Raw genomic sequence first — 10,333 nt, 5'->3', positions numbered from 1 at the left:
TTACAACCGACTTACTACCCAAAATGAACTGAATTAAACATTAGCAAGCAAAGTAATGCAAACTTTGCTAACCCTAAAAAGAATTTAAAAACTGACCTCTTAGGTGGATAACTCGGTTTGATAGGGCAAGACAAGGTTATGGGTGACCTTGGTGGGAAAAAGCCTTTGCTACATTGACATTTTAGAATGAAATAAAACATAACACTGATAACACCTCATATAGATTTCAAAAAATTTAACTCAACGAGACCAATGGGAAGTGACTTACCTCAAGATTCTGCAAAAATTGTGTAATGCTGTCAAGAATGCCGAGAAGAAAAAATAGGCAGAGTTTGCAGAAAAAATGTACAAAGTGCTAACTCAGCTGATATTTTTTTAAATGAGATGAACAAAAACCAATCCCTACAGCTGCTGCTTCAATCTACTCGCAGCAAATAAAAAGTGGATATAAAAATATTAGAAGCTCCATCAACGACACCATAGCAAGTGAGGCATTTATGGCACTGCATTTACCGTCAAATTTGATATGATTTTACAGCTGCAAGATTTATTGAAAGATTTCATATTAAATAACAATTCTCTTCTGGAAAAGATTGACATCTGAAAACATGCAATTACTTTGCAGTTTAACAGAACAAAATCTGTTTTCAGGAGTGAGACAGGTTTGTGGACAGGAAGTCCACTTAAAAAAAGCCTACCAGCTAATTAACCATCATTAATTCGAGCTTTTGCTTTTATCCGTGGGTAATCTTTGCTAGACCAAAACTTTACTGCAATATATTTAAAAATATATTTTGCAAAATTCCAGTTAAGAAGAGGAAACTTCCACCTTTAAGATTTTAAAGGTGCTGAAGAATATAGCTTGCACATTCCACATGTTTTATTATTGAGGTTTTACAATCAAGGACAATATAACAAAAACCCCAAAAACACCTGAAGAAAACTGGCAAAGTCCCACTTTAATTCTTAGCATGAACAAATAATAGATATTGTAACTTGTCCTCCAGAACGATGTCATCAACCAGTCTGCAGTTTTAAATGACCCCAAGTTGAAGCACAACCACCACATGAGGTGGTAGAACAATAACTGATGCCTAGGATTTCAAGTTGAGGTTTATCACAAAAAAGGTGGTCTAAAACATAAAAGGTAATCAACTTTATTGTAAATATATGACAGACTAAAAGAGAGCATCAAAGTAGAGTAATTTTTAGGAAATGCTTCTCAAAGATGCATAAAAGATTTTTTGTAAGAAGTCCAAAAATTTGCCCACTCATGGATCCTGCTCAGAAAAGAGATGACAAGAGAAAAGGAACTTGCCGTTAGAGTAGTCTCCATAATGCAATGTCAAAAGTATAACTTAATTCCTCAATTTCTCAATTAACACACAAAATCAAATACAAATATGCTATGCCAAAGCTTCAAAATTTATCTCTCTTCAAAATTCATTCAGTAGAGGTTTTGCTTTTGTCCTTTTTCTTCTTCTTCTTTGGTATTTCATCAGTCAATACTTTTGTTTCTTCATCTTCATTTACATCATCTTTTTTCTTCTTCTTTTTCTTCTTCTCAGATTCTACTGCATGCTCCTCACCATCATTTTCCTTTCCATCTTCTGTTTTCTTCTTCTTTTTCTTTTTTTCAGGCTCTACCGCTATGTCATCTTCTTGGTGTGATATTGCTTCTTCTCTTTTCTTCTTCTTCTTCTTCTTCTCAGGTTCCTCTTCTTGGTATGGAATTGCTTCCTCTGGGATCTCATTCTTTTTGCTCCCTCCCTTCTTCTTTTTCTTTTCAGGCTCAACAGCCACTTCTTCAACATGCAACTCCTCATGTTTTCTTTTTTTATCAGCCTGATCATGTTGTCTAAGGCTTTGATCTGTTTCCACAGCCTTTTCATATTTTATCTTCTTATCTGATGCTTGTTCCTGCCCAATAGTTGAATCTGCAGCTGGATTGTATGTCTGCATCAAAAAAACATTTGTAACTGTAAATAACAATCTGTTCTAGTGATCAATTCCCTATCATGGTATCCACTTCACTATAAACTAGCATCAACTTCAAAAAAGTAATTTCAATTATGATCAAAAAGCCCAACTTCATTAAATTTTAGATAAAAACAATTCATTGAGCAAAATTACACTAATGATTAGCACACAATTAAGTCACTTCAAAAGGGTTCAATTTTCTACAAGGAAATGAGGGAATAGAGAACTTGTTATTACGACAAAAATGCAATCATTTGAATATCAAAGACCCCCCATTTGAATATCAAAGACCCCCATTAAAATAAAATCAATACCTTTGCAGCTGTTAAAAGGCCATGTGTGTCCCTCTTTCGCTCTTTATCATAAGGCTCTATCTTTGGCTTGCCCTTTGTAGATCCAGCAAGTCGTCCCAGAGCCCTTCCTTCAAGTTGTCTTAATCTAGCCTCAAGCTAGAACACAAACAAGAGGATTCAAATATTTTCAGTGACTCTCGAGTATGTGTCGTGGAGCCATTGCAGGAATATACAACAACTCCTAGCAAAAAGGCTAAATATCATTGCAAAAATGTATAAAATGATATATTTTTGCAGACATACTAAAGTAACTTAATTGTTGCGACAAAAAAAATAGCCACCAGAGTACAGAACCTACTTTTGCACGGCTTTCAAAACCTTGAGATGCATCCTGACTTTCTCCGAGAGCATCAATACGAATTGCAAGAGCAGCTTTTGCTGCTAGAGATCTCGAAATTTTTCCTTTCAATTTTGGTGCTGCTTGTCCTATTAGTGATGCATGGAATATAAGTCCATATTTTGGTGTCTGATTCTTGGTTTTCAAAGCTCTGAATAAAGCCTGTGCACAAAACAAACTGGTAAATGAAAAAAAATGAACTCCGCCCACATCTCTGTTTTACCAAATATTTCCATCAAAATTGAAGAGCAAAATACTACTGTAAGAAGAAAAAACAACTTGCTCTAAAAAGCAACCCTATCCATTTGTGAACACAAATACAAAAAAAAATGTAAAACCAGAACCTTCTCAGCCCCAAGAATTTGAACTGTGCTTCCAGGTTGCTTTGCAAGATTCAACAAGCTCCCTGCATGAGAAATAAGACGGGCACCAACAAGTTCCCCTACAAGAACTGTCAAATTAGGGGCAATGGCATTCATCCGACTTCGTAAATAATCAAAAAGTTGCCCTCTATACTCAGAGAGAGAAATCACTTGGTCACAAAGTGCTTTAATGTTAATCATGTCATGCTCGCTAACTTCTGTTCCCATGGAGATCACTGCTGCCTCTTTCAACTCTGATTCAACTTCCTCTGGTAGTATCTGCAAACGTGAAAAAGATAATAAAGATGCACTCAAGAACATACCTCATAAATTTAAAGGTTCCAATAAATGCACCATTTCCTCCATGAAACTTAAAGAAGCTACCTCAGAAAAATCAAGATCAGCAGCATTTGTGCGACTACCCATAAGCTTTACTGCTTTTGCATAGTGTATATTATCCTGGACAATTTTTGATAGTTCTGGAAAATGCCATCCATACCACTCCCGTACCCTCATTGCATATGTGTTCAATTCTTTGTCAAGATCATCCAGTAGACCTATTGCCTGAATAATCATTGTGTCCACCTGGGGAACGGGGTATAATAATATATGAAAATCAGAGAAAAAAAATGTAACTATTGGAGGACATTATGCTACAATATAACTGGTTAGAATGTGCCTGGATATATAAGAATTTAAAAGATGAATAAGTAAAAAACTCAATTACCATATAATATGCTAGATGGATTCAATTAATCTTAAGTACAATAAAATTATATAAAAGAAAGTTTATTTGATACAGGGAAAATGTTTTAAAAGAACAAAGACAAGAAACATGTTCTGATAAATTCTTTAAACAAGAAATTACCTTATCAGGGCTGAATTTTAGCTTAAATCTGGACAGGCTGTGAGACAGACCCAAGCTCATGGGTGCCAAATCTTGGACACCAAGACCAGTTATAAGTTCACTCAATTGGGATCGCAGACCACGCATTAGCTCCATAATACCGTTATTGTGTACACATTCAATTTTCTAAATCAAGCAAAAAAAAATCATTAGTGGCATCATTCCTGGAACACAGCATTATAATCAAGGCTTCAATCACAAAATTAATCAGAGGAAATAATATTTTTTAAATGATAGCGTAGGAATTCAATATTGAAGTCAAAAATGAATTTACCAATTTCTCCTTTATCGCATTTCCAAGCTTTGAATCTGCTACTGCTAATATTTCCCCCTCACACTCATGACGAAGAAATGAGCGAAGTCCCTTGCTGGGTTTACTATCAACTAGCAAGGTAGCGGCAGTTAAAGCTTCTGCTGTATTCTCAAATTTGCTAAAAGCCTTCAGCTTGACAACCTAGACAAAATTATAATATCAAAAGTCAACTACATTTGTTTCCACAAATCTTAGACTAGCTTAGATATCTTATAAATGTCCATCTAAAAGATGCCAAGAAATATTGGTCTTGAATTACCCATATTGAATTTGTGAAAATGGCTAGATAGGCACCTCAAGATTGACATCTCTTAAGCATCTTTTAGCCTTTAGTAAGGATGTATTTAAGATATCTATGCTCATTTATTAGGCTTCTATGTGAGTATTTAACAAAAAACTTCACACTTGGAATACTTGAGACCAATTAGGCTGGGCTCCATTACTTAAGCTTGCTGAAGATAGGAAATGCACTGTTGCTCTACAAACATAAATTAATTGAAAAAGCAACAAGACAAGATAACTCATAGAACAATACCATCTATCAGTGTCCCAGCTGAGGTCAAACTGGAACATAACCAGCTACCTTTTTACTTAAACATCCCTCTTTGCTAAAAAGTTTGACACCAGACAGGCATGTCTTTATTAATTCATGCTCTAAGAGCATAATTCAACATTCACCCATGCTCACAAAGGTTCTATAATAACTATGATGAAGGCCTGATCAATGTTATCAAATGAATATTTGAAATTTCTTTATATTTAAATCTTTCCCTATTTTTTAATAGCCATACCCCGCCATCCCTCAAATAAATGGCCTTAAAAAAGTTAAACCCATTCCAGAAACATGTTCCCCATTCCTTGTAGTCCCTATCCTGGAAACTTGGAGGAGCATACAAAGAAACTCAAGAAATCACTAATCAGCTTAGTAGATGGCATCATTATCAAATGTTTTTTCCCTTCCTAATGAAACCCAAATAATTTGGAATGCTTGAATGGTGAAAGAAGCTGACCTTCCGAGCAGACTCTGTTGTCTGAAATTCCTTCCATAAGTCCTGGACCAATAAATAGAAAGTTATTAAAGCAAACAATATATAGATTATATCAAGAAAGGCTCAAAGAGCCATAGACATCAAAATTTACCAATTTCAACAAGAATGGTCTCATTTCACTGAAAGACCAAGATATGATGCAAATGTGAATGAAAAATGGACTTTTCTAAAAATACAATGAATAACCATGACCTGGACAGTAAAACAATAAGAACAGAAAATGTCATACCTCTACTTGACTAAGCTTCCCTTCATCAAGTACTTTAAATAGAGCAAACCCCGCAGGGGTTTCAAACAGGACCAGCATCTTTACAATCTATCCACAGCACTCCGTCTTTTTCTTTGAGAGATAAAACTTCTTACAGAGGATTTTACTTACTTTTTAATTAATAGCCTCGTATTGCAGCCCTGTTGTCAATTGACGGGCATGTCTACAGAAAATAAAAAGAGGGATCACTCAAAATATGCAGAATAAAAAACCTGAAACTGTAAATATAAGATAGTGAAAATATAACTTCTTTTATACAAAAAGGCACATAATATTCCTATTAAGCTGCTTGTACAAAATACTAATATGCACAAGAAAACCAATGAATCTAGCATTCCATAACTCCGGGAAATTCTATTCCATTCCATTTAGAAAGAATGTGTTACTAGCACAAGGCTTGCCTACTCTCCTCTGTTTCTGAACTTCTAAGCAAACATTGAACAAACACCTCAGTCCCTACAGTATTAAGGCACCCAACAGCTGAAAATAACAGACAAATTAACCAGATGCATTTTTTTGGGTTGCCTCCTGTTTATTTTTGTAAGCCCCCAATGCCACAGTATTTCACAGGCATATCCCCGACATAAACAGAATGAACCCAGAGCACCTGAAATGTACCCTGCACGTCCAAGAGACTTCCAAGAAGAGCCCAGATCTATACCTGGAATGAATGTACCCAGATCTGTTTAGTCCAGGTACTGCCCTGTGTTCTGGCACATCTGATAACTTAGGTTATAGCCATTACAGTATGCCAGCCTTATCCCACTTAAAAAGGTAAAAATCTAATAAATAGTTTGGACAACATAAAAACCTTGCATATTATACAGAAGCAAAACATCTTATTCCTCAAATAAGTGATCTTCCTGATTTTTTTTTTTTAAAACTGATTTGAATTTTTTAATATTTTAATAAATATGTCCCGTTTTGAATTCGAAGCAGATCATTGAGTTTATTGGTGTGAAACAGAAAAACAATATGAGATTTTCCACACGTTTAAAATAGAAAAAGCTATAGGAGCTTGGAGAACACTGGTTGGATGATTCAAATGAAAAAAAATCTTGAAAAAGATCAGTCAATAGTTTGTCAGAAAAAAAAATCAAAAAGCTCCCAACCATCGTGATAATGAGATCTTCCATTCCATTTTCCCAAAGTCAATCTGGAATAAATTGGGTGGTTGCATAGTTGCCCAGAAATAGAGGAATAATTCTAAGTTCACACAAACAGATATGTCATACACTTCTTGCAAGAGATATTATAAGTAGCATATATGCAATCCATTTCTTTATAAAAATAACATTACAAAATAATAATATCATTGGCCTCTTGTTTAATAACCCATATTACACCTTCCCAATTTATCAAGATTCAAGAATTGTCTGGTAGTGATTTCAGGAATTAACCTATTTCACTTGCTGTGGAATTGTGCTGATTGAGATGAATTTAACTACGAGCAGGAGACTAAGTGGTCTATGAGGCAGCATACTTTACAGTTGGCTCAACCAGCTAGTGGCCATTTGCATAGATGTCCTCCAAAAGATAACAAGTAATGAGAATCACATTGGGATGGGGCAAAGGACGCTTGCTGCAATTATGCCCCAGTTTGCACCTTGGCAGTTTTAAATTGTCTTCTCAACATATTCAGGGATGTCAGACGAGTTTTAATTACTTGCAGGAGTACTGGTGGTCTGTATTAGGGATGTATCAACCACCTAGTGGATTGTCTAATTGACGACATAATGACTTCATTATGAGCTTTTTTCTTCTTCCATTTACTTCAACCAGCAGACCACAAATTGCCATTATACAGCTTGTTTCTTCTTCCATTAACTTCAACCAACTGATCACGAGTTTGCCAAGGTGTGCAGGTAATAGGGTCACTCTCGTAACCCTGGTTCAAATCCACATAGCTACAGCAAGGTGGCTCATAAATACAGGGGATTATTGAGATACATTATGGAGTGGTCCTGTGTTCAAATTTTTTAAAATGTTGCCCATGCTTCTCCTACTCGACCAAGATTACCCCCAAAAAAAGATGAGAAAGAAAAATTAACTATGCTTCCAAAAGTATATTACGGAAACAGACAATGTGGAAACCTAAAACATGCTGATCGTCTAATTTCCCCATCCATGATAGAGACAAGAAAAATCTATTAACATAAAAAATATATTTACAAAATCAAATTAATAACTTCATATACATAAATAATATGGGAAAAAAGATATAATAGGTTGTGGGGTGTGGCTGGGGAGTAAAGCAATCTTGCTATGTTTTACAAAATCAAATTAATAACTTAAAAAACAAAATACACTGACACACACATTATTGCCGTTCTTTAATTAGACCCAGACCTAATTAACTTTAGCCAGCAAAGAAAAGCCCTAAAGGCTACTTTTACTTTCTGCAGATGAGCATGCCTTCCAGGCAATAAAACAATCGATTAACAGAAGAAAAAGCAAACCTATAATAATCATCTCAGTCTTACAACATCACGAGGAAACATCGAAGTAAACCTGAATTTTTTTCTTCGTTTTAAAACAGCAGACAGAAATTTAAACCATCTCCAACAGAGCAACACTACGGCAAAACATCAGAAGAGACTTTAAAAAAAAAATTTGTTTTAACCCATTTAACTAGAAATCCTTTTGATGATCTGAGAAGGCCCGTTATATACATGTACATTTCTAGCAACAGGAACGAAAAAAGAGGAAGAATTTACCTGAAGCATAAGTAAAACCCTCGAACCCTACCCCTGCAATAAAAATACTGGTTTCCATCAAATAAGCATTTGCATTGAATGAATAGATCTTTTTGACATCAAACATACCTCGAAAGGATTGAAAAACTAAATATAATCAGTTAAGGGCAGACGGGCGTACCTATTCCTGGTATTCAGTATTTGCTCGTTCTGCAAGGTTACAGCTCTACTTTCGATTTCCAGAAGTGGGAGGACTTATTGTAGTGTTCTCTCGGATTCCCAAGGTTTAGGGTTTTTGTGGATTAGTGGATGGACTTGGGGTTTGAATTTCCAAATTAACTTAACCTAGATCTAGCATGAGCTACATCATCATTTTTAAGGAATGGGTTTTACAAAATATCCAAGAGTGGTTCCATGAGGGGGCTATTCAAAAGCATTTGGTTGTGTTAAATAATTATTAGGAGCCTTGCATATTAGGGTTTCATGAATTTTATAGTTAAAAAGTTAAAAAGTTAAGCTCAACGTTTTAAGGAAGTGGAAGTCTCATAGATTTTTTTGATAAGTATAATAAATGTTTTTTAATTATGTTGTATTTTAAGAAAAAATTTATATTTGTGGAAGAAACTTTCATTCTTGTCTCAAAGATAGCTATTGAAAATCTAAAAACTAAAATAGAGACTCTTATATTTTATAATAATATTACAATTTATCATATAACAGTTTTTTCTCATCTCATAGGACCTCGTACTCCATGAAAATAAATAATGAAGCTCCTTTCATATGACTAGTTTCTAAATAATTCTACTCCACGTATTAGGATTTTCCTCCTCTAATATAATTGTAATGGTGAAATTTGCATACCAATGTCAACTTCCATTTAGAATTTGGGCAATTCATAAAACATTCTAGAATTAGCAAAACATTGAGAGAGTCAAAGGGTTCCTTCGTATCACTCAACTCAAATACTATTCTTTTTATGCCAAGGAGGTTTACTTTCGTATTTCTCCATTTGTTTATAGTGCTTATGAAGGTTCCATCAGCCAACAAAATGTTGTAGGAAGCATCATATAATTCTCCTAAACTTTCATCCAAAATCTACTTGGCCATTATGTTGACATCTACCCTTAGATCTATTAATACATTTTTCAATCACTTTTATCTTGATTGAGATAAGGCATTCAGCCACCTTCTAAGAGTGAAACCAAATTAGTACATATAGCAATGTCTATAAAATACAATGGGAGTGTAAATAATTTACATAGTTGGTAGTGCGAATGATGTTACTTCCTATCTAGTTATTAGTGGGGACCTAATCACATGTTAAGTTTATTTAGGAGTTAAATTGGTCCTAAATATCATTTCTAGAAGCTAGTTATAATGGGTTTGTGTCTCATTGTTTACTTTTAATTATTTAGGCATGTAATGGCATTTATTATTCTACATGGAGCATTTAATGTTTGTATCAAGGGTTGTTATCCCTACATCATCACACCTTACCTATATATTCAAGGTGCTTGTACATTGTAATATTTAATCTCAATCATTCATTCATGCAATACATCATTTCTCAATATTCATGCAAGCTCATCTTGCAACACTCTTATGTGAAATGTATATTTCTTGGTTGATCTTTTAAAGTCTTCAACTCCATTATGGGTTCATTAGCATTTCAACATGGTATCAGAGCTAGACTAGGAGCCCCAAGCACTTGTGATGTGGTTTAAGGGGGGTGTCAACAGGAAATAAGCCACACCCTAACCAATGATGGGTTGGCTAAGACAAGTGAGTAGCTCAAATGGTAGAGCACTCCAACAACAAATGGAAGGTCTTGGGTTTGAGTCCCAGTTAGTCCAAAGGAGCAACAATTCAATAAGTGGTTTGACACTCAAGTAGCCCACCGTTGTCTTGAGCCCCCAAGGGCTTTTTTATTTTTGTCTAACGCATGTCACAATTCTATTAGGGACTAGGTGTCAATGCTAAAGGAAGGTGTTATTTGTGGTCTCTTTATGCCCAAATTGGGCCTTTTTTTCAAACTAAAATAACTTTTGATCCAAGAGGCAAAAAAAGT

General features: G+C 34.9%; 1 protein-coding gene across 2 annotated transcripts; it reads right to left on the bottom strand.

Annotated features, from left to right (window-relative positions):
- Positions 1 to 1,296: 1,296 nt before the first annotated feature.
- Positions 1,297 to 8,690, bottom strand: LOC131031257 (probable nucleolar protein 5-2). 2 transcript variants are annotated; one of them, XM_057962315.2, is made up of 11 exons: positions 8,447 to 8,690; positions 8,287 to 8,333; positions 5,531 to 5,732; positions 5,263 to 5,304; positions 4,214 to 4,393; positions 3,901 to 4,065; positions 3,417 to 3,617; positions 3,015 to 3,311; positions 2,632 to 2,832; positions 2,295 to 2,429; positions 1,297 to 1,956 (listed from the first exon to the last, which is right to left on the bottom strand). In XM_057962315.2, exons 3-11 carry the CDS (start codon positions 5,606 to 5,608, stop codon positions 1,444 to 1,446), a joined length of 1,812 nt encoding a protein of 603 aa, XP_057818298.1. In that variant the 5' UTR covers positions 5,609 to 5,732; positions 8,287 to 8,333; positions 8,447 to 8,690; the 3' UTR covers positions 1,297 to 1,443. The 2 variants fall into 2 exon arrangements, with proteins under 2 accessions (XP_057818298.1, XP_057818297.1); XM_057962314.2 differs by having other exon boundaries at positions 8,287 to 8,319.
- Between the last annotated feature and the right edge of the window lie 1,643 nt (positions 8,691 to 10,333).

The sequence above is a fragment of the Cryptomeria japonica genome, chromosome 8, assembly GCF_030272615.1.
Source record: "Cryptomeria japonica chromosome 8, Sugi_1.0, whole genome shotgun sequence".
Classification (NCBI taxonomy): Eukaryota; Viridiplantae; Streptophyta; class Pinopsida; order Cupressales; family Cupressaceae; genus Cryptomeria; species Cryptomeria japonica.
The sequence above is the reverse complement of the archived record's forward strand: the minus strand, read 5'-3'. Positions and strand labels throughout refer to the sequence as shown.